General features: G+C 40.4%; 1 protein-coding gene across 1 annotated transcript in view; it reads right to left on the bottom strand.

Annotated features, from left to right (window-relative positions):
* Positions 1 to 25,056, bottom strand: part of NRG3 (neuregulin 3) — a 343,134-nt gene extending 318,078 nt beyond the window's left edge. Inside the window, exon 1 of the mRNA XM_066191557.1 lies at positions 24,360 to 25,056. Within this exon, the coding sequence (XP_066047654.1) occupies positions 24,360 to 25,056 (697 nt within the window). The remainder of the gene's footprint in view (positions 1 to 24,359) is intronic.
* Positions 25,057 to 25,579: the final 523 nt, after the last annotated feature.

Below are 25,579 nucleotides of genomic sequence, written 5' to 3'. Positions count from 1 at the left end.
AGTACACATTTAAAATATTAATTGCAAAGCACAGCATTTGGCAACTCCTTCACTGCTACTTCCACTGAAGTGTAAAACAAGATTACTGTGAATTCTGATGTGCTATAGTCTTTCCACCTCAGGCAATGATCTTAAACCTCATTAACTGAGTAGGTCTGTGTGGGATCAGGACTGAAAATGTGCAAAGAGTCAAGATTCAAACCTGGAGGATATTTGTACGTGAGAAGAATCCAAGCACGCAAATAGAACATTCATCTGCACATCTCTAATCCTCTCATTAGATACAGGAACCTGCACTTTCTTTCATCCACCAGAGCAAACACCATGCTGAGACTGTTCCCCCAAGACTTCTAGAAATCAATTGTTCTGGTTTTTATTTTCTGGTCTATTAAATATGATTTTACATGACACATACATACATTGACTTTGTACACCGTTTGTTCACTCTGAAGGCCTCTCCCTTTTTCTGCAATGTTGTGTGATGAAATTAAGTGAATAATGCAAAGGCAAAGCCGTAAATGAGCTGGACTGGAGATTCTCTCAGAATATTACAAATCAGACAAGACTTCCTGTCCACTACTACAACAGATTACTGGGAGTTAACTAACAGCTGTTTCCCACATCAGATTTACCATTATTTTGTCCAGAACAGCTGTCACTTTACCTCACCTGTCCTTATCCTAATCACCCCATTTATGGGGTTTTAACATTAGCAGTCATTCAGAAGACTTTTGAACCCATGTACCATGCCTCATTTGATCAAAAATCCACGCTATTGATTCAGAAACCTCCTTTTCCAGAGATAGATTATTTTTTTGGTGCAAGCTACCCAGACCTGCAATACAAAATTTTCTGACTTTATACCAAATTATTCAACACATTAGTTACTTATTTGTCAGAATTGGAAATTTTGGGGTTTTTTCTTTTTCTGTAGAACATACAGGTTCTCTTTTCTTCTGAATTTATAAAAAAATTACAATTTTTAGCCTTCCTTCCAGTGTTCTCTGCCAAATTAAGCTATGATTAGACCTGTGCCATTTTTAGAATTTCACTGCTGCCAAACAGTTTGTAACAAAAACTACAGCAATTCGTATTTGTTCCTTTTCAGTTACACTCTGATATCATTTAGCACTTGTCCACTGCCTGACATGCAGTGCTCTCAGCTTTTGCATTTTTATCTATTTATGTTCATCCTCATTACTCCCTTGTTGATTAATTTCCCTTTTTAATCATATTTTTTTTAATCCAAAGTAGTTCTCTTACACGATTAATGATTTGTATTCTTTGGCATCTAATGAATCAGACTTGCACAGTTCCAATTATCATTGGTATTCTTGTTTCAGCATTTCCTCCCACTCCATTCTCTCCTAACCGCTTTCAAATTCCCATGCATATAGTTATGTATTAAACTGAGAAATATACCATGTTTACTCTGTGACATTGACTACACTGTGTTTTTGCAGATCAAACAAAACTATCATAATCACTTTTAGTTCACTGATCAGTGACTTGAAGTAACAGTGGGACAGCAAACTGAGGGTCTATGTAAGCTAAGGAAGCTATTTTTTTCATAGAACACCAACTAAAGAATTTACACAGTCTTAATACCTGTGACATCATCAGCTCTTTCTTCATTCCCAAGAGGCATAAAAAGTGAGGAATCAATATGTCAGGAAGCATGCTACATTTATGCTGCTCATCTTCCAAGGCAGGATATGGGGGAAAAGAAAATTGTGGACCACTAGAAGTAACGCCCAACTTGAAAGGTGGACTGAGGAAAAAGGCTCCCCAGGAGCAAACTGCTGAGCTGAACTAGAAACAGCTTTTCATGTTTTGAGAGCAGAGATGAAATAATATAAATACGTGTCATGGAAACTCCCCCAATGCAGGCTTTCGTTCAAAGTTTGGATTTTTGGCAAAGAATTCTCTCAGCCTTCTTTTGTTTACAATTTTGAAAAACCATTGGAAAAAATGGGGAAAAGTAAACAAAAGCAACCAGACAGCAAAGTTTTACTCAAGTAATTGTTCACTGAGGCACAGGCATGCTAATATATTTCACAGGATTGTCTGAGGTAGAAGGGACCCAGAAAGATCAAGTCCAAGTCTTTGGCGAGTGGCCTACACAGGGATGGAACCCACAACCTTGGTGTTATTGGCATCATGCTGTGACCACCTGGGCTAATCTTGGGGTCACTGCAAGGAACCCTTTTTAATTTGCAGTCAGGAAAAGCACATCATTACTGAACTAATTTTCCTGAAGGTTTATTTTAGGTTCTTTTCCCCTCATCTGCTAGATCTTGCTTTGCACATACTTAAAATCTAAGTGTATGTTCTGTGAGCAGAGGCTGCTCTCAGTGATGAGGAAAGTAAAATGTGTGTGCAGGGACGTACACCAGCAGTCAGTGAGTCAGTTTTACAACTGTTATATTGAAAGGGATTATTAATGCCATAACTCCAAAATAATTTACACACACTTATTCCCCCTTCTATGAATAAGGCCTTTAAGTGTTCAGATCACTGCTGGAAAGAAAATTGGGTATCCTTGCAAACTGTCACTGTGTGTACAGTAATAGTAGTTTTCCCAAAAGTTGGTAAAATACGGATTTAATTATGCAGATTCTGGTACATCAGTAACTTGCATGTGAGTAAGCTCCCTGCATAATAAGATACATACATAATATACATCGATAATACACAATTATAACTGAATGCTTGTAATTATTTTTAGGATCAAAGCCCTTATTAAAAATTCAAATTAGAGTGTTATAATAGTAGTAGTCATGATGGACTTGCATGTGGATATAATGAAATTAAGCCCTGTAATAAGTGGGATGTTTTGCATATACAATTAGATAATCTGAAACATGATCAGTGTAGGGCTAACAAGTCCTAAAAGAAAAGATACTAGATTGTGATATTACTAACATTTAGTGGGGAAAGAAGAAAAATAACAAAACTCAACCCCCAGTATTCCTTGGAGACGTGGTGAACCCACCAAATGACCAAAGTGATAGAAAACCTGAAGGCATGGGATGGGCTAATGGCCTGAAACTGATCTCTGGGTAATGAGCAGCAGGGAGGCACAGCAGTCAGGCAGGAGCCCCCGCAGCCCTCCAGGCCAGCCTGCACAGTTCGTCTTGGGGTCTGGCCAAACTGCAACTTGTACCCAAGATGAACTGCTTGTTCTCACTCCCTACACTCAAAAGATTGAACAGGTTTTCTTTCAATATTGCGAGGTCAGCATTAAGATAATTGAATAACTACGGCTCCATGGGAACAGGGGTGTGCTTGTTGAAAAGTATTTCCAGTGCAGAAGGTTGAGACTGACAAATATTCTCAACTGATGTGTTACAGAAAACCTGCAAGGGAAGTTATACACAGCCTGAATTCAGTGTCAGTAATCCAGAAGGCAAAAATATGTCAAAGCATTTGAGCTGTGGAATCACTGATGCACCGTCCTCTCCCTGTTGAGAACCTGGACTTCCATGTCCTATTTAAATCACATGCTCCTCAGCAGCAGGGCTCTGAGATGCTCAGAGTGCGCTAAATTTAAAGACCACTTCTGTAAAGTAGCTCCAGACATGTTTCTCTGTTCCTAGGGATAAAGTAACACTTCCCAAACTCTTTTTTCATTTTAACTGAGACAGCAACAATGCCTAGTTTGTGCTTAAGGCCAAATATACTTGTACTAGTACTAACAGCAGATTAATCATTGAATTGCTTTAAAAATAAGGAACTATTTCTAGCAGAAAAACGCTATAAAAGGTGTCTGCCATCAGCAGGGCCACAGCTGACATGGCAATAGCAGAGGGATGTAGAGATGACAGGGAAGATTTCAGCCTGTGCTTTCAGCCTGATGCTCTGAGCACACTTGTGCTGCAGGAAGCCCAGGGCACGTCCAAAGGCATGGGAAGCACCTGGAGCATCCCCCAGGCTGTGGGGGTCAAAAGACAGGGATAGCTGACAGCCTCTGGATTAGAAACTGAGGAAGAGCTTTTGAAATCTGGGACTGTAAGAAGTCACAGAAATACAGGGAAGAAACTACTTACACAAATACCACCAACGACAGGCACAACCAATGTTTAGATCTGCTTTCTGCCTTAGTAATAAGGATTAATACTTGCTTTTGTGGAAAACAAAGGTTAAAGACCCTTAGAGCTACCACTTGGGTATAACCAGTTTTCTTAAGAAGATTATATATTGCAATTTGTCTTAAAATGTCAAGCATGCACAAGAACATAAACCTATAAACTGAACTAGGTCCACCAGGGAGAACTGGAGAATTGTTTCTATACAAGATACACATTGTAACAATTCCGAGATCTTAGGAATTTATGTTTACTATCTAGTTCATGCTGTATTTCTAAGAGGACCCACTAACAGGATCAGGAAACAAAAGAAAGTGCAAATGAAACTACATTGTATAATCTACAAAAATCATTGCAAATTCCAACTCTATTTCTACAACAACTTGCCAGGTACAGCACTGCTAACACTGTGTCACTGCTGCATCCTCCTAAAGGCATGGCAGCGCAGCAAATGTTTCTTTTAACAGGAGTAGTCTAGAGCTTTTGTTTGGTTATAAAATAAAGCTCTTGATCATTATGACTTAGATAAAAACTTTAAAACTGTATAATGGATTATTTTTGCAGTTTAAAATGGCTTACTTGGTAGTTTCCTGTAATAGCTCACCCATGCATTAATTTCTTGAATCTATAAAAATGGTGTCTAGGTAATTTCTCCTGCACCTTTCTTTTAAATATTTCTCGCTCAACACACAAATTTAGTTTCTTCGTAATTTTCTTACTACAACCTTTTTTACTTAATCCTGCCTAGTGCAGAGAAACAGCTGCCACAGGTAGTTCTTGCTAAGGGGGGATGAAAAACAAAAGACATTTCTGTGGTACTCTTCACATGTTTTGGATGTTTTTCACCTTTAAAAAGCACGGCTTAAAATAAATAAGTAAATAAATAAATGAATGCATGTTTTTTCCTACGGAGATTGGAACTGAAATATTGGATTATATTTATTTCATGTCATTAACTTTTGAAGCGAAGAGCTGGCCCCCAGTCAACACTCAACAGATACAACAGCTACAGTTAAGAAGCAAAGCACTTAAATTAGATTATAACTATGGGAACACCAGCAGATTCAAAATGAGGGCTGAGGCTCCCTCAAAAACAGTCCTGCATAACTGACAGCTACACGGTTCTTTTAACTCTGTTTATCAATCTGTAAAACTAAAGCCATCTTGTACCATGACTGCTGCTTCTTTGGAAATGACAATGGAAATGTGCTTTGTAATTCTCAGCTAACAGCAAAATTCAAGACAACTATTAGCTTTAAACTCAAATTATAGCAAAATGTAGAACAGATTAAAGAAAAAAACAAACAAAGAAAAAATAATATAAGCACAGTTTTATTTAGTACCTAGGGAGGGCAGGAAGCATGAGGAAAAGTAGGCTCCTTTTCTCCAGGCTCTATTTATCTGGGTATTGATTAGCATGTGTTCTATCTGCTCAGACATGCTGGGAACATTTTCCTTCACATTGTGCAGTCCAGAAAGGAACTACTGAAGAGGAATTTGAGGATTAATCAGTGTGTTAATTGAGGTTATCTAGATAATGACAGATGGGAAGAACATACTAAGCAAGTCACTGTGGCAGTCGTACTCATCTGTTAACACCAAAATTAATGGATACACAAACTTAAGTTCACTTGAGCATTGATTTTCATCCAGCTGCAGTAGACTATAAAAGAGCTATCGGCGAAAGTTATCCATTAGCTGTCAACTCAGAATGCTTTAAGAAGCAATTGCTAATCCTCCAGTGATATCTCACTAAATCCTAATCTCTACAAATTGTTCTTGGAAGAAGCATTAAACTGGTCATCAAACCAGGTTTTTTATGCTTCTTAAGGCTTACCCAACATGTAACCCTTTAGAGATCATACAAAGTATTAAAATATCCAAAAGCAGATAAAGAAATAGATCAGATGGACATTGTCAACTGCACGTCGACACCCTCCTGCAGTTTTGTGCGCTGTGAAATAAAACCAAAACAGATTCGCCATTATAATAATAAAAAAATAAAAAATCCTAGCATTCATACAAATTAAGACACTCCTTTTGCTTCAAATCTGCTTCACAGTACAATCTCCTATTACAAAAGGGTATAAAATGTGGTGGAGATAGATTCATTAAAATGTCAGTGCTCATATCATTCCCAATAAATACTAAATAAAAACACATTATTTTTTCTCATCTTATTTAAATCTTGATTGTCTCATCTAGAATTAAATGATGCAACCACTAAAACAGGTACAAGCTGCACCAGTATGAAGGTGATATAAATTAACAGATTCTAAGACTAACAGCATTTTAGGAAAGGAGAAAACAGTGATGGAGCTTGGAAAAAAATTGAGAAGGATACTGATTTCATTAAATAACGGCAAAATTATGAAAATCTCTCTCATATGTAGGTTAAAGGAAGCAAATAATTTTGCTTCCCAGTGCCACTTGAAGATTTTGGATTAAGGTTCTGGAGAGAGCAGAGAGATAAAAATTTTTGATTGCAGACAGTAATCCAAAAAACTTGAAGTTCTTCAGTTGGGACAGGCACAAGTTATGATGTGTAAGCAGAAATGATCACAGCAGCAGAAAACAAATGGCTGGCAGACACAAAAACAGCACAAAAATACATTTAAAAACCAGCCCAAAATAAAACTAAAAAAAAAAAAAAAAAAAAAGCAAACTAATGCAAAGGGATAATCTATCTGTGCACCTTATAAAAAACAACAAAAGGAAAGTCATTTTAGACCTTAATAAAACTTCCAAACTTTCAATAGGTGAGGACTACAAAAGACTAGAATAGAATGATCTTTGTGGAGGCAAAGGGAAGTTGGAAGCCACACATTTCTGTGTGAAGTGTAGTCTTAAGTCAGACCAGCTCTGAAAATAACATTTTTTGTCTATAAAAGGCAATTGAGGAAGAAGGTTACACAGTAAAAAATATGTAAGTGGGCATAGAGATTGGTTGGCAAAAGTAATTTTTCAACACACAACATTATAGACCCAAGCTTATCAAATTAAATTAACATTTTACCAGCATTCTGCATTTTCAGAGACCATTTGGGGCAAACTAAGGAAGTTTTGAAAAGTGATTCCTTTGTTAAAGAAGCATTGAAAGGAGTATACTAGACATTAAAATGTCACAGAATTCTTAACAAATCTGAAAAGAACTTTTATTTGTGTCTACTATTTGGTGAAGTACCTCAAGAAGTAAAGACAGGCAAGTGCTTCTAATAAAGAAAATGGAGACTAAATCCACGTAATATTTTTCGAACTGAACGGGGCTCTGAGACGGATGTAACAGGACCCACTGAATTCTCCCATGGATGTACAGCAGGAGTTTTACTGCATGTGACCTCTGGAAAAACAAATGCACTCATCCGTAAAGGAATACGCTCAACAACTGCAAATTAAAAAGGATCCCAGTATCATCATGAACAGAATATGGTGCTACCTAATATACAATAAGATGTTCTATTTTTCAAACAGAAATAGCCGTATTGTCTACAATATTGCTCTATCTTCTCCTAAATGTTGAGAAATATTAGGAAAATGCAAAAGGCTTTTTCTTTCACATGGTTTGATTCTTCACTTAATTACCTGCTCAAGGGAATAAAGCCACTACAAATTAACTGATCAAAATAAAGCTTAGTTATCTAGGGAACAAAGGCAACCTCCTTGATTTCTTAAAGTTCTTTCACAGTGCATTTAAATATTTATTTGAATAATAACATTTTCTGGAAATTCGCAAGAATATCAAATTCAGAGGTAGAAAGTGTGAAAAAGGTGCTAAATCATAAAAAAGAAATACTCCAAGAAGTTTAAATTATGCTTGAGGAAGCAGAAGAGACTCATAAAGCCCAGACAACGTATTTTTAGCAGAAAAAATGGACCTCTTTTAAAGTCATGGAACAGTGAAGACTTCTGTAATTCAGAATACATGTTCCCTCCACCCAAATTTATTATTCTATTAGAATTTCAAAGCAGATAATGATCTAAAGTGATGAGAGGCAATTAAAAAAATATTTGGTTGAAAACCAAATATTCTTGGTTGAAAACAGAGACCTATACCCAAACCCTCAAATTTCCAAAGTGAGAGTGCAGTGGTACGTATATCCCAGAGAAGCTACATAAAACCGAGGAGCAGGTGAATTAGAGTGAATTAAGGACCCAGATGTTGAGGAGAGGACAGTATGGTTTAGCCTCCTGTCTCTGTGATGTGTGGGACCCACAGGAGACAAATCCAGTAGCTGTCAATCCAATGTACTGTAAAGGAAAGGAAGCACAAGAGTGGCAAAACACAGGAAACCACATCATCAAAGCACTGGTCAAATGAAGATCTTGAAGGAAAAAACCATCAGGAAACTGACCCTTCATCAGACTGTTCTGACTGCTCCTCAGCCAATGAATTGGTTGTTTAGTTGGAGACACAGCTCTCCTGTGGTCATGGCCAGCACGAGGATCTGCCAAGAACCATGAAGGAGAAGGACTCGCTTATTGGAAGGGACAGCAACACAAATTCACCTCATTGAGCACCATGCAGTGCTCAGGAAAATGGCATGTTTAGGCAGAATGGGCATACCAAGAATGTAAATCAAGGAACTGCAACCTGGAATTAGGAAGATAGAACTCTATCAGCACAAGAAAATACAAATTTCTAGGGATGATTTTCAAATATTTTATCCCCATGTGTAACAGCAAATACACTCGTATTGTGTGAGGTTATTTAAAATTTAGTCACTTAAATAAATGCAGTGATCATGGGAAAACTCCAACAGACAGGAACTTGAACATTGCTAAAGGTGAAATAAGTCTTCAAACTCTTCCTCACAAAATCAGGCATGACTCAGAAGAGAGTGGATAACTTGACAACTTTTTACTTGATTGATGCAAGCAAATACAGAAAATTCTACTCCACTGTCGCCACTTAAAAGATCACAGAACACAGTAAATGGAAAAATGTGATTGTATTCTTGTTGTCTATTATTTTGTTGTTTCTAGCAGCAACAGCTGCTTCTTGGAATAGCGAGAAAAGGATATCAGGCAATCAGTTTTGACTCAGTTCTCACAGAAAAACAGAAGCTAATTCAAAACATAAGAGTATGACACAGCTCAGTTATGACAGAAAAGGGGGATGACAAGAAAAGCCACTGCCATTTCAAACAACAGGTAAAGCTTTCCAAAAGATTTGGGAAGTTGGAAAAAAAAAAAAAAAGGAAGGAATTTAAATGGAACGGGGAAAGGCTAAGAATATAAAATATAAGCATTTCAAATAACACTGTAATATAACATTGTAATATAAATATAAGGAGCTATAGAGTTTTTCTGTGTCTGAAAGCAAGAGAACACAACAGGGGAAGACAGCAAGTGAAATGACAATACATCCTTTCTAAAATAAAATCTATCCTGAACAAATGATTCAGAAAATCAAGAGAATTTTAAAAGCTATTAGGAAAAGGCAATAAATAAAGTATTTAAGTGTATCAGTAACAGGAAGGTTATAAAAGAATCAGAATGTTCTACTAAAAGATCAGGCATCAATTATGGATACTGCAGATAAATTACTTCTGTGCATTGATCTTTACTGCAGAATATGACGGAAAAACATCTACTACAAACTTTATATTTCCAGCAGGAACCACTTACAGAGAAAATGAAGCACTTATAGACAAGAAGCATTATGGGATGATTCTACAAGTTACCTTCTAAAGCTCATTGCATATTCCAGGGCATTTGACAAAAAACAAAATATAATCTGATAAAAACCCCAAAACGTGATAAAAAACCCCAAACCATAACAAAAAAAGAATGAGAAACAGATGTGACACTATGCCTCTGACTCTCACAACGTTAGGCCAAGATACCCCAAATATTTCTCTCTCCAAAGAGTTTCATAAGATTTTCTTACAGTAGAAAAGATCCATAAAAATTAAGCAAGTTTTGAATACAATCAAGTTATTATCTGCTTAACAGAAAACAAGTATCGAATTCATGTTTTGCAGTTGCCTACAGAATTTTTTTCATCCTAATCAGCAAGTGGCAGAGAAATGAAAACTGAGGAGAGACACCTGGAACTTGTCAAGAAACAAACAAAACACAGTGCTATCACTGGACTTCCACAGGAACTAACTTCAAGACACTCTGAATTCAGAATTCTTTTCTTATTATGTAGAATTTTAAAAGACAAAGCTGCCCTTCATGATAGTTTTCTTTGTTTGTTTGTTTGTTTTTTTTTGAAAAACAGCATTTTGGATTAAACAAAACTAAAAGGATGAAAGAATGATGTGAGCACCATTAAGGTGCACACAACCTTCTGGGGACAATTCCCTGTTCGTTGAGACACATGACAGCTTTTAAACAAGGTTCCAGAGTGGAGGGACACAGCACACTCAGGTAATGATGATTATGACAATGAAATATTCACTCAGCACAGACTGCAGAGGCAGCATGGACAAAACAACAGGCTCAACTAGCTAGGAAATGGTTTTTTTTTGTTTGGGAAATTGAAAAGACGAGCTGAAATATCCTGCCAGAAGCTGAATTCTTTCTCTAGTCTGTATTAATTCTTTCTCTTTGGCAGGACCACCCGTTCCAGGAGAATCCCTGGGAGAAACACCACAGGATCCTGTGCTAAAGAGCACAGCAGGAATTGTTCTCAGACTGTATCACCTGTTTATGGGCACAGCACATCACTGTGGGGCAATTTCCTTCTTAGCTCTTCAATAATTCACTTGCTTGCAGGAGCCTTACCATAATAAATTAGGTCTAAGAGAAAGCACGCTAAATATTCAGAATACAAACAGTTCCACTGGCTTTTCCAATCTCCTGAGCTTCTAAATCTGTCTCTCTCATTTCCTCTCAGCATTAGACCTCTGCTCCTACCTCTACTGTCCTGCTCTCCGGGCATTTCTGGAAGAGCTGAACTGAACAGCAGCAATGGAAGAATCAGCACAGAACACTGGAAATTTCACAATTTCATTGCATCAGCAAAGCACAGTAGCACAGCACACATAAAAAAAATATGAAATGAGGAAAGACAGCTCCTGTTAGGTTTATTACGTACATGCCCTCCAAATAATACATCACTTGAGAATGGCTGTTACGTATCCCTATTTAAAAGGTACAACAGAACCCATCAAAACTTCTATATAATTACAAAGGCCTATGCTTTGAGAAGCTATAATTTGAAAAGCAAATACAGCAGAATATTTTAGATTTCATGCCTATTCCAAGTTGAAGCTCAACCCTACAGTTAATTTTTAAGATGTGCAGTACAAAATCCTCCTTTGATCACATCCTGATTTCATGTATAAGCTCCAAATATACCATGTGTTGTTTTTTTTACAAAACTATCTAAAGATCTGCAAATCACCCTTTCTGTGATGCCCTCCCTAGGGACTATCCACACTAATCACACAATCAACTGCTTAGCTCCAGGAGAAGTCAGGCATTTGGTAAAGTTGCCCATTACTTGCAGAAAGAGTACCTGGGACTTTGGAGAACTGTAAATATGTTTTCTGCAAATCAAGACAGAACCACTGAGAGTGATGCACAATATAAAATACTAAAACATGGACAAAACCCTCCTACACAAATGCCAGCCCACCATTCAGCAAAAGGGGCCAGGCACAGCTGCTGCAGACTGGCAGAGTTTCAGTGTGTCCCACATCAGGCCATTTGCAGGCTACACTAGTCAGCTACCTGCAGGAAACACCTTGATTGACTGGGAACAGATACCTCACCTTGTGGGGTACACGCCCCGTATGTGTATGTGTGTGTATGTACTCTGGCCATAAAAAGGATGCCGACCTCACTGTTAACATCACAGATCTATTCAGTTGTTACACCTCCTTGTTTCCAATCCATTTCATTATCCTATTTGCAACTGAAATATTCCCAGCTCTCCACTCCAAACAGCAGATTGTGTCACTTAATGGCAATTAAATGCCCTCAAGGCATTAAAAAGGCTATTATCAAAACATGGTTTTCAAGCACCGGTGTAAATCATTTCATAGAGGCTTTGAAATTCATAACGAGTGAGTCTTCAATGAGAACATGCATGCTGGGGTCATACATCTAGGTGTTAATACAACACTTATCCTCAGTAAGAACTAGTGACACAAAACCTTCCTCTAAAATACTGAATACAAGAACATTTTAAAATTTTAAACAGTGTCTTGCCCACCACTAGTAAGTTTCTCTGCTACAGACATTGTTTAAAAACCCCAAACCCCACAGCAGGAAAAATAAGCAAACAAAGCACTTAGCAAGCTTACATATTTACACTTGAAACCCAAACATATCAGTTCAAGTTATGAAAAAACATTTCAGCTAATTTAAAAAACAACAAACAACTCAAACTTTGTTGACACTGGAATCTTATTATTGGAGAGGGTCAAAAGAAACACAGTAAAAAAAACATTTGCCAATTTTTTTCCAGTTGAGTTGGTCGATTTATTACATTACCTCTACCATAAAACTTGTCTCATTCTCCATCTGAGATTCTCCGTAATAAATGCATTTTTATTGGGAGATTTTTTTTTTAGAGATCAGCATAGTTACACTTCATAAAAGTCAACTATGAGCAAATGGAGAACAACAGACTAGGCTAAGCAAGTCACTCCTTTGTAACTGTTTATTTTAAATGTTAGCTAGAGCCCACTTATTCTCACTTATCTCATTGGGTTTGGATTTGGATTAGGATCCCACCTACTCAGAGAGCATTTTGACTCTATCTATAGAAGACTACACCATACTGAAAGTGTTTCTTCCTTTTGATGTGAGATATGGCAACAATAACACTTTGGTTCTAAAATATAACGAGACAGTAATATAAAACATAGTAGTTACTAAAATTCCCAGTGACAAGTGATTATAAAGTTAAGCTAACAAGATTTAAATGGGGTTTTCATAATGGCAAGCTTTGGCCTAATGAGTGTCCCAAATTCAAACCTGATTCCACTCACTGCAGGACAAAAATAAAGAATTACTAACTAGAGTAAGCGGCTTGCTAGGGTACCTCACAGACAGCCCTGCCCTCCTGTCAGATACAACCCTGTCAGCCAAGGACAGACCTTGGCTATATTTGGAGATATATTTTTAAATCACCCAAAAAAATAGAAGCTTCTGTCCCTTCCGCTTTAGTATTTAAGTCCAATAGATTTCACTGTCAGAGAATTATTGGAAATTATCAGACACTCAAGCAACAGGACAACCAAGGATATCAGGTACTTTCTGAAATTTAAAATGAGACTCATAAAGTATATTTCCTTCTTATTTTTTTGAATAGTCATTAAATACAGACCTCACTTCTCATCTGTACCTCTGTACCAAGTCTTTATTTCACAAATAAGAAAACCTGAGCTTGAGGCAAAGGAAGGGACTACTCCTGGTCTCCAAACTTTCAGCAACCAACAGTCTCAGATGTCCTACTCTCCCTGAGGTTCTAACAACTTTTTGGGATGAATAGCAGGCCAATAATAGTGAGAAAGAAGTCATTCTATAGCAGAGTTAGAACAGCTCTACACTGCTAAAGCCATTTTTATTCTGTAGGAAGGGGGAAGTGAGGGAGCTTTTGTCGAGCTGTAGGAGCAAAGGGCAGAGCCCCAGGGCAGCAGTGAGCGCGGTTTGCTCACGCTGCCTCCAGAGAAGGATCTCCACCTCCGCACTACGAGGCTGCTCCTGCACCCAGGGGGAAAAGCTCCTGGGTTATGTAATGCATGAAATCATTACACCAAGGAACCAACAAAACGGCGAAATGCTGGCAGATCTCTGCTATTATGTTTGGGGTTTGCTGGGGTTTTTGACCTCAGCTAACTTTCCGTAACAACTACTGAAATTGCATGTTACGTGTATTTCATTTAATATCCTCCTGATGCCCTTTATTTATGTTTTGATTATCCCAACCCCTATTTAGGCAGAGTTGAACTGAACTTCAGAGCAAATCCATGATGTTTGGACTCTAAATTCCTCTTAAGGAAGAGTTCTCATGTAAAACATTCAATCTAGAGCCTGTCTGGGGTCTATCCTGCTTCTGGCTGTGATTCTTACAGAACTGCTGACCAGCCTACAGCTCCCACTGAATACTCAGTTATACATGAGTTCCTCGGATTCTAATTCTATTGCACAACACAGAAATATAGGAAATTTGTTGTTAAGTAGTATTTGTTAGGGAAAAACAAGACTCCAAGAGTCTATGCTGTCATGTAGATTGCATTCCTAAAGAGGATTAAAAATGTGAAAAAAAATATTAAGGGAGAGTTACAAGTTTAAGGGGTGGTTGAAAAATAATCTCTAATTAAATAATTCAAATGTAATGTGTCTAATTAATTATATATAACCTTACAGTATCTCCTTTAAAATATTTTTTTAAAAAATAAGCTCCCTAATAAACCCACAGCAGCCAAAATTCTCAGAGTGTGCAAATAAAATATCTCACAAGAGTTGTTAATCTTTTGATCATCTAACATACCTCATCCTCACTGTAGGACTTTACTCACCATCACCTCTTTAGTAAGGAATTTAATTGCTATGCCTGCAGTCCAATACACTTTATTTTCTATAGGTACAGCACTGACCAGTCAAGTGCTCAGTTAAAATCAGGGCTAAATGTACTTTAATTACCATAAAATTTAAATAAATATGTGTTCATGGTTCCAAATTATGCGCTGTAAACAAACCAGGAATGAGGAGCTCAGTAGCTCCTCAATCTGTGTGTATTCAGCTCATATTAATAGATCCACCTTACAGTAGCAAAGCTGTGGCTGGCTACAAATCCCCCACCTCTGCCAAGGTGACAGAGGACAGCTTTCCAAATGAATGCAAACACAAGGTGCAATCAAGCCCTGTAATGTACCCAAATACCAAAATCCAGTAGGTGCTAGTGATCTTTTCAGCCACCTATAGAGTAACAATTACAGTATCAAACTCTTCTCCTCTAAAACACATCACATGCTAGCATTTCAGCTTCACAGATCCAGATTTAATCCAGCCATCCAAGAACTAAAACCTGAAAGAATTCCCTATTGCAGGCAGATCCTTCTAAAACCAATTTAAAATATTAAGTTACTATTCATGCTTTTCATTTATGACTGAGGAGGGCTCTGTAAAGAATGTGCTCCAGACATGAAAAGGTATTAGAAGCACTTCTTTCCCTGCTGGTTTTAGGTTGATGGGCATCAAGGTCCTCACAGCTCAGAAGGAAATCAGTTCAGGAGGGAAAGGTACGACCTAACAGAGGCAGTAGGAGGAGAGCCCATGTGCACTATGAAAACCTGCTGCAGGAGCACAGCCTCAGTCAGTAGCAGACTGCATCATTTCACTATCATTACCTTGAGATAATCAGTAAATCTAACAGTGTGTGTATGTTATAAACTCAGAAACAGCATCGATGATTACTTTCACCTGTTAAAACAGTATAATTTATAAATTGTTCTGATTTCCAACCTGTATTTTTCTAACCCTTTTTGTAAGATGAAAACTAATTACACCCAACTTTATTACACTGAGATTTGCTTATAAATAAGCAGCTGACCCTGTGAAATGTGTGGTATGCTCTATTATAAGAAGTAATAAAATAAAGATTGAAATCTAAAAGCAAAAGAAACACAATCTGCTTAAGGAAAAAGTCATTGCTGTATGTATTTATGCATTGCATTTAAGCTTTTTTAGTTATTACAACAACAAAAAAAATACAAAAAACCCTGAGGGGATTGAACTTTTACCAACATGACCATTATGTATCTGGGCCAGAATTCAGGCTAAAGACTAATATGGTTTAGCTACTTATGAAATAATTATAAAAGTACGTCTACCCTTCAAAATCAGGAGCACTAACACTCATCAGAATAATCTCCTCAGTTAAGTTCCCAAACCCACTGCCCACTGAACCCTGGCAGAGCAAAGCCTGGCAGGAAAACCACTGTACCAGTTCAGTGCAGCTTATCTCTGAGTTTCCAACTAAACCCCTGCCTCTCTTTTGTGAACTCACTCACAGATTGAACAAGAAAATTAATTTTCTCTCCACACAACACTATTCTTAAAAAAAAACCTAACAAAGCAACCCCTCTGGAAGACAATTACTGGATTGTTTTTAGCAAGTACTGTACGATCAATTCCTACTCAAAGCTTCTGGGATAGCTTAGTATTACTCTAATGATAACCCACTCACCACTTGTAGTGCAATTCACCAGGGGAGAGGAAACAAAGATTCCTCACATTTTTTTTTAATATTTAATGGTATTACTCAGCCACTGAGAAGGGCAGTTAGCTACGGCTCTGAGGCACCGTGAGCACACCACTGCAAGTGCTATTTTCCTATGCACTGAACTAGGAGACAGAAGTAACCATTAGCCTTGCACAATACAGCACAGTTTTCCAGGTTAGCAACACTTTTCAGTGCAACTTGCTTGGTTTTGTTAAAAACTTGATGACTTTCGGAAGCAGCACAGCAAATTCAGGCTGAACATTTTCAACCTTCCTTGTCAACCACTTGTCACTGCAGTAAAAGTAGACCACCAGCACCATTCCAGGAGAGTAACAGACCTTATCTCAATCCCTGCCTTACAAGTTCTGACATCAGTGAGAATACTCAGCTCTGGAAAAGAGGCTATTTGCTATTAATACTAATTTAATGGTTTTCTATTGCACAGTGCTATAGCCCCTCTATCTGGTAACAGCCAGCAATCAAGGCTCAGCTCTTGCTGAACTGGGATCTTGAACTTTTACAAGAATGATGCTCTGAAGAGAACAACGAAAAGTTTATTTCATAATTTTGGTTTCAGAAAAGAGCTAGATCTTATAATACATCTTGTCATCCCTAATACTTTAGAAAGCATTTTCTATCTATAAAAGCATCATGAAAAAGTAAATTTTGGCATATATCTAGCTGAGAACATAATACAGAGAAAAACTACAAAAATATTCTCAAGAATAACGAAAAACAAAAATCAGGAAAAGAAATAGTTACTTAACTGTAGACTGTGACAAGATACATGGGTTATTGATCTTTCTACACATAACTTTTAAACTACAGTCCTCCAGAAGACAAAGATTTTACTACAGAACTCATTTCAGCAAAGGCTAAACAGGATAATGGGATATCTTTCAAGGCAGTGCTAAGAATACACACACACAAAAAGAAAACTCTCTAATGGAAACTCAGTTGTAATAAGCACATTTAAAAATTGTTGGCAGCTTTTAAAAAGCTGATGTACGTTTACTTACACAGGCATGTTTTGTAAGCACTCACACCGCAATCTAAGAGACTAACACATTTAATCACACAGATGTTCACACAAATTGGCCCTGATTCTGCAGATCCATAGCTCTACAAAACAGAAAATGCATCACTGGCACACCCTAAACTGGGCTTACAATGTTTGCAAAACTTGGCCATGCGGCAATCTCATTATAAAAAACTGAACACTACAAACTACTTTGTTCAGCACAACATCTACATGGAATACTATCAGGGTATTTTTTCCTCAATGCTTTACTATAACAGTTACAAAATGCCTCTGTGAAAGGTATCAATTTTCATACAAGCTAAAATACTAATTAATTTTACTACAAAGAGCACCTAACACGTTGCACTGCTAATGTGCACCTTTCCCATGAGAGGAAAATACAAGTGGCAGGCAGGGATGGGACACAACTGTAAGGCCCTTAGAACTGCCAAGAGATGAATTCAAATTTTTTTTAAAAAGCCATAAACCCAAAAATCAACAAACAAAAAGATGTTAAAATACAAAGAGGAAACTTTGTAGCTTTCTGTGTTGATTTTACAGGGGCCAAAGCAGAATTCAGGTATTCCAAACCAAAGATTCAGTTTATATTTTTACCCAGTTTTGTTTCTATTGGACAGTGATCCTTTTCCATTCTACCTGAGCTTTCCCCAAATGTTTAACTCCTGCAGAAATAAAAAAATAAAATCACTCTGAGGAAAAAAAGTAAATCGATTTGGATTTAAAAATTGGCTGCTCAACATGATATGAAGTGAATTATCTTTGAAGCTGAATAGTTTATCTCCTACTGTCAGCAGCCAACATATCCACAAAAAAAAAAAAAAAAAAAAAAAAAAAAAAAAAAAAAAAAAAAAGAGAGGAGTAATGTGTTATAAACAAGACCTAAAAGTCATGGAATCCTTCTATTTAAATGCTACATGAGAAACACAGCTTTGGACATCCAAAATCCTGGTCTTAGAGGATGGAAAAGACAGAATACTGGAAGACTTATTTTATCTGTATTTTTTAAACATTACTAGAGTATTATTGAGTACATTGAAAAACAGAAACAACCATTTAAACAGCTAGCAATAAGCATTTAGTTAATATATTTTTCTCTGCCACCTCCAAATTTCACCAGGAAGAAGTGATCCAATTAGGCATTTCTTCCGTGAAAAGGACATGGAAATTTAGAAGTTCAGTTGCTATTTTAATTTTCCTCGTGGCTGCTTTATTCAATTTTTTCCCTCTTGAAGGCATTCTACCAAGGGACCCTGGAAACCTGTGTGACAGAAAGTAGAAAACCCATTCCCACTTGTGTGCATCTACTTTCTCTGTGCTACCTGGAAGCCACTGAACGTTCATCCTCTGTCTTGTCCAGGTTTGAAATGTCCTCTCTCCACCCTCACAGGGAACTCCTTTCCTCCAATGTAGATGCACTTTTCTCAGTGGAGTGGCTTCAGATTAGCCATGGGGGAGAAGGTAAAAGTAAGAAAACAGGTTTATGAGCTGTCCACCTTGGAAATTCAGTTCAGCAATGAGAAAACATAGCCCCAGTTCTGATCTGACACACAGCTGTCCCATTAAATGACACTTCCAATCCTCATCCTATTGAGCCAAGAACTGTTTTCTTCCTTGGAGGAAGAAAACATCTCCATAACACAAAGTATTTAACTGTTTCTCCTATGTTTTATCTACCCTAGTAATGCAAAATAATAATAAAAAAGTACTTGTGCTTAGTAGTAACAGTGACTACAAACCCCTACCACACAGCAGAACCTGAAAGAGACTTCCAAATTAAAACAGATGCACTTCAGCTTGGCACACAGTCCAACCAGCACCAGTGAAACCTCATTTCTGAGCCACACAGACTGGACAAGCAGCAGAACCAAAGCAGCAAAGACTGCTCCTGGGGTTACTATAGGCTTTGACATCCTGATCCTCCTCATAAACTGGCACTGTGCAAATCCAGGCTTGTACTTCGTGTGTGCACACACATGTGCACAGCATTGCAAAGTTGTTCAAACAAAAAGAAGCTCAAAAAGAAACCACCAGGCTCAGAGACAAATAAGCCTCTGTTTTTAATGAATATTTTTTATATATGCTTGTGACCAAGTCATCCCACGTGATTTTACTAGGCACTTTTCCTTGTGCAGTTTGTTTCCAAAACAATCACAGGAGAAATCAACAAAACCAAACACCGGTAATTTCAGGTACCTCCTGAAAACCATATGGGCTCTGAAACTGAAAGTCAAGGCCAAATCCACAGCAATCCCTGTGTTTACTGGGCTATGCATTCAAAGTAATGAGTCATATGATAAATGCACTGCGCAACACTAGACACAATACTGTAGAGACAGGTCTTTTGCTTTAATTTTTAATTTCCATTTTCTGTGGGTTTAGATAAACCATCAACATTACTTTAGCATAATCCTTTGCAATGAATCAATACTCTAATTTAATAATGGTATTCTGTTGTCAACATATAATATATCACATAATGTCCTTGTATAGATGCAAAAAAAAAATAGCCAAATAAAATGCAAGGCTTTGCTTTCATCAGTGATCACAGGTTAAATCAATGTAATGACAAACTCTACAGCCCTCAGAAGAATTTCCTTCAGGGTTAAAAAAATCAGCATGGAATAATTTCAGACATATCCCTCCCACTCATCATGCCAGCACTGTGCAAGCTCTTGTAGGTCACAGGATTCCAACAATCACTTTAATGAAGGGAAGAGAGAAGAAATATATCTGAATAGAATCAATGCACAAATCTTAGTGGGTCTTATTTGAACATTCCACTTCTTTATGAATTCAGTGATAGCTGCTGTAGTCCCTAACCATAAAGAAGATTAAAAATGGAAAAAGGAATTAAGTCCACTGTTCTCCAACTTAATTGAAACAGATGAAGAAAGTTATAGCTGTAAAATATGAAAAATAAAATAAATTACAGTAACTTTTACTTCAGTGATGTGGCTGCACATCTGTGTTTGTAATTTTTACCTTGATGGTAGCCTTCCTGTCAACCAGTATCTAAGATGGGAAACACAAATCTAATCATGTCTGTACTACTGACTGAAGGTACGTGAATAGAAAATAAGTGCGAATGAAGAAGAACCAAACGCTCTTAAAACTCCCAGTTGTTTGCCTCCATATTTTTTTTTTTCAATTCAACAGCTTTTGAAGCATTTAAAATCGGTAGATAAGTGGCATATTAATGCCAATTTTATCTCAGTTAATGCCAAAGGCACGTGCTCGGCAGTCACGTGTGCTTCCCTCGACTCAATGACAGCTCACGCTCGTCATGCGGAGCCTTCGCGATCCATGTCAGTTGCTGGCAGGATGCTTCAGAGCTCTGGGAAGAGTAGGTCTGGTTTTACTACGGTTTGGCACCTCCCACAACACCCTCCAGTTGGTGAAAACCCCGCAGTTCCATCTAAGTGTCATCCTTAATGTGAAAAAGATATTTGAGTCAGTGCAAAATAAAACAAAGAGCTTTCACCAAAATGTCAGCGGTGGTAGCAGTGCATCTGGCAGATGCTTGTTACTTGAGCCCATGCTGTGCACTGCAAACAGTCAGAAATATGACAAGGATAAATGACTAGACCAGAAAATCTTTAGCAGGAAATCAAAGTATACCCAGACTCACAGAAAAAAAAAAAAAAAGGTTGCAATCGGACTTCACAAGATATATTGATTAAGTGTTCTGTAACATCTCTTTTCTTGGTTACTATGCATTAGTTCAGCCCCACCTGCCTGACCTCAGTTCTCTGCATTAGCCTTTAGTCATATGAACACAAGAGAAACCACAGTGCTATTTCATAGCTGAATTCACACAGGAATTCTTTTAAGTACAGTATCTCAATTTGAGGATAATAACATTACTGAAGAACCCAGAATACCATGAAAAATGCATATTGGAAAAATCAGGGCATGACTCTTTAAAAATGAAACCAATGGCTTGATTTAAAACAAACAAACAAACAAAAACATCTCACTAGCATGTTCAAGTCTGTTAGTTGATTTTTTTGGATCTGCAGGCTGGACTATCCTTCTAAATCAGTGATGGACTTTTACACTGAGCACTGGATGAAGAGGCTTAGGCAGAAAAGGCATAGTCCATACGTGATCATGGGAAACACACGCAGGCACAAGATAGAGATTTGATGAGTAAGTGGCTTTTGCTTAGTCAGAACCTGAAGGATCTTCATCGAGAACTTTCAAAACAGCTAACAGATAGCTTGACTTTGAGTGAAACACAACCAAGAATTATTGTCATTATGCACACCCACAAAAAAGAGAGATTTCACAACATCTCCTCAGATGAATACACACACCGAGAAAAGGCTTTACCAACACTTATTCAGGTGGGCAATCATCTGGCTTTCTGGAGAAATAACTCCTGATTTGCCTTCCATTTTCCTAAGTCCTGTTTTGAGCCCATTTTAACATGTTAAAACAATTAAATAAACTACAACACAAACCAGTATAAATAAAGATAGCTGCTTCTTTTCTTAAAAGCTGTGAAATGCTAAATAACCTGTGACTCCCGCCCACGTATGTGCCTTGCCAAGCCAGAGGATGACACAAGGGCGTGCACTATTTTGAAGGCAGGGGCATGAGATTCATCGTGTCAGATTTGTATTCACAAGGTACAGCAGGATCCATGACTTTCATTTCAACAGCAGCTGGAACAACGGGCACAGAAGGAACATGCAGCTCAACCTGGGAAATTAGGGATGAATTTGTTTTTTTAAAAATATTCCCTTTCTCACTGAGAGCTATTAGTGGCAGACACAGATACTAGCTTTGGGGTCACACCATGTCAGCAGTTCACAGCACAAAGACGGCGTTTCTCCTTTCTCTCCCCTCAGTGGATACTGCAGCATCAAAGAATTTTACATGTATCCTTAGAGATGCTTATATGTATCAGGAGAGTACAGCTGTAGACTTTTAAAAATGTTCATATGCCCTACAAATTCAAATCCTTTTTTATGTAATCTATTTAATCTTCCATTAACGATAATCTCTGCTATCAATGTGCCCAAACAGGGTCAATTTCTGCTGGATTTGCACTTCTCGCATTTCCATCCTATAACTGAGCTGCATTTAATGAAGGGAAACACCCTGCTGCAAAAGGTATTAGCAGCCTCCTTAAAACAAACAAACAAAAAAATAGTTAGGAAGCTCTGCAACTGCCAGGAACGTTTCAGGATTGTGGTTTTTCTTCTTCCTTTGTGTGTCTTGCATGGAGGAGAGTCCTGCCAGCTGAACATTATTTATTAATCAGGATATTCCTGCCTTCTATACCTTGTAAGGAGACAGCCTAGAGGGGCGGAAATTGCTGTGGATTTCTCTTACATACCCAACGAGACAGAAAGGGGGAAAGGAAGAGATTGAAAGGGAGCATTTAGACCCTGACGGATCCCACCTGGCAAGCCCAGGCAGATACAGGCACACAGATTACAGCAGTTTGAAGAACCATGTAGCATATCTGGTTCACACAAGGACTGAAAACAGACACATGGGTTGAAAATCTGGCTTCATTTGCTGTTTTGTTTTAAAGAATTGCCCTATACAGCTCCCCACACCTGAGTGAAACAGGTTGCATTGAGCTCCACAAAAGATTTTCCTTCTGGTAACTTCCAGCTACTTTAGGTTGTATCTACAGAACATAGAGGCTTGGACACACCTGTAAAGGGCTACTTCTCCCTCAATTACTGTGGCAGACACAGGCGAAAAGAGTTACTGACTCGTTAGCTCCTCTGATTCAGTGATAGTTTCATTCGTAATCACTACCAGCCATCCGACACCTGCACACCCACCCACCCACCCATACACATCCAACTTGCTGTTCTTCTCCCAATTTTGTCAATTCACAAGATCAGCTCGCGTTGCCTATCCTCTCTGCCCCAGTGCTTATCAACAAATAGATTTAATAAACAAAATAAACTTCATATTGCTTTCCAACAAAATCCTCCAGCAGAATACCCCTACATTAACACACAGAAGGGGAGCTCTGGGCTGTAAAAGGGATTCACTGGAACTGACGTTCCCAGCAGCAGCAACTAAGAGTTAATGGAGGACACCCGGCTTTTCACTTCCTCTACTGCACCCAAGAAAGCGCAGAAGAATACTACAATACAGCATAATTCAGCATTTCACTAAATAGCATCGCACAGAAGTTCTTCCGGCAAGGATTGCATTTGTCCTCCTAAGTAACCTTTATGAGAAGCTGAAAGTTTGTGCAGCCAGACCAAATGAATTTTCAGCTTTAGCCCGAATCCTTAGGTTCGTGCTTGGGAGGGTGGGAAGAACCAGCCACCAAGCATCAATCGGAGAACTAGCCCCCTCCTCTGCTTAAAAAAAAAATAGTCAGTTACGGCAGCACGGTGCTGTGGCTACACACGGGAGCCGGCAAAGCGCTGGGATGGCTCTGGATATCCGCGGGGTGCCCCGGGCTCCTTCCTGGCGGAGCTGGCAGCGGCTCCTTCAGGAGCCGGGCACTGGGACGGAGAGAGCATCCCTGCGGAGCCCGCCCTCGTTTCAAGGGAGACGAGCGTGCGGAAAGCCAAACTCTGTCACCAGCAGAGAAGCACATGCACAATCCAGCCCGCACCTGCTGAAAACCACTCTCTCCACACTGCCCCTTCTGGGGGGGTCATCCACTGGTCCCTCTCGCTCAGACACCTCCCAGCATCTCCTAAGTAGCTTTCGCAGACCAGCCTGGAAGGGAAAAGGCTGGAGGGAGTCTGTAGCCTTCCTAAAACCACAATGAAAAGCAGTCTCCTCAAATGGCTGCTCCTGCCTCAACATCCATCGCACAGTCAGGGAACTCGCCGGGGGGAAAAGGGGGCGCAAGCAGGGAGGGGAGAAAGAAGCGCAAACTTCGGAGCTCTCCGGCCTCCCGCACGGCAGCAACCGCACGGGAGCGACACGGCGGCCACCTCCGACCGACGCATCGCCCCGGCCCGATCCGCCGGCGCTCGGCCAGCGCCGGGTCCGGACGGGGCGAGGCGCGCACCGGGCGGCCCGAGGGCGCGGAGCGGCCGGCGACACTTACGGGTTTTGGGGGTCGTGCTGGCCTCCGGCGTGGTGGTGGTCGACTCCTGGAAGGGAGACAAGGTCCAGGACGGCGCCGAGTCGTGGACGTAGATCTTGTAGGAGGAGGTAGCGTGTGCCGCAGTGGGCCAGGCGGGCAGCGGCGGGGTGCTGGGGGCGGCGGGCGGCGGCCGGGCGCCGCGGCCGGCGGTGCCGGGGGGGCCGCTGGCGGGCGGTGCCGTGTGCGGGGACACGGGGTGCCTGGCCGCGGTGGGCCGCGGGCCGCCCCGCGCAGGGCCACGGGTGCCGGGGGGCCGCGGGGGAGCCCGGCTCATGGTGGTGAGGCGGGGGCTGACGCGGCTGGGCGGCCGCGGCGTGGCGGCGGCGGTGGTCTCCGCGCCGCGGGGGGGGGCGGTGGGCTTGGAGAGGAAGAAGGGGTCCTGCCCCACGCCCTTGGCGTCCATCAGCTCGGTGGGGACGTACTCCTTGACGGAGCCCACCACGATCCACTTGAGCAGCATGAGGCTGAGCCCCAGCCCGATGAAGCCGATGAAGAGGGGTACCACGCACAGCCACGTCTGCTGCCGGTTCCAGACGATGCAGTCGCTGCAGCGCAGCTCCCGCGGCGGGCCCCCGGCCCCATCCCCGCCCGGGCCCCCCGCCGCAGCCGCCGCCTCCGCCGCCCCGGGCGCCGCGGCGCCGGCAGCCCCCTCGCTCATCCTAGGGGCCGTCCGCAGCGCCGCCGCGGCCCCGGGGCGTCAGCGCGCCGCGGCTGCCGGCGGCATGCGGCGGAGGAGAGCGGAGGGGAGCGCGGAGCGGGCGGCGGGAGCGCCCCGCTCAGTCACGCCGCCGGCACGGCATGCCCCGCGCCGCGCCGCGCCGCCCCGCGCAGCCTCCCGCGGCCGCGGAGTCAGCGGGACGGCCGCGCCATCCGCCGGGCGCCCGGCTCTAGCGCTGCTCGCTGCAGCCTCGTCGCTCTTCTTCTTGTCCCTCTGCTATAAGGTTTTTCTTTTCTTTTCCTTTGCCTTTTTTTTTTTTTTTTTCCCCCGGGTAATAAGTCGCAAGGATCAGCCTCCTCGGTTTATTTATTTTTTATCCCAAGCGTGCGGCTCCGGCGACGGGCAGGTACATTCCTTCACATTCACGCACCTTCTCGCCTTTCCTCTCCCCTCGGGGCTCGGGGGGATCCTTTCTTTCCGTCTTTCTCTCCTTCCTTCCCTCCCCCGCCCGCTCGGCTCCTGC

Source organism: Chamaea fasciata, unplaced genomic scaffold (assembly GCF_029207755.1).
Source record: "Chamaea fasciata isolate MVZ Bird 193981 ecotype frontalis unplaced genomic scaffold, bChaFas1.0.hap1 SCAF_9, whole genome shotgun sequence".
Taxonomy (NCBI): Eukaryota; Metazoa; Chordata; class Aves; order Passeriformes; family Sylviidae; genus Chamaea; species Chamaea fasciata.
This window is presented reverse-complemented; position numbering and strand designations above follow the sequence as displayed.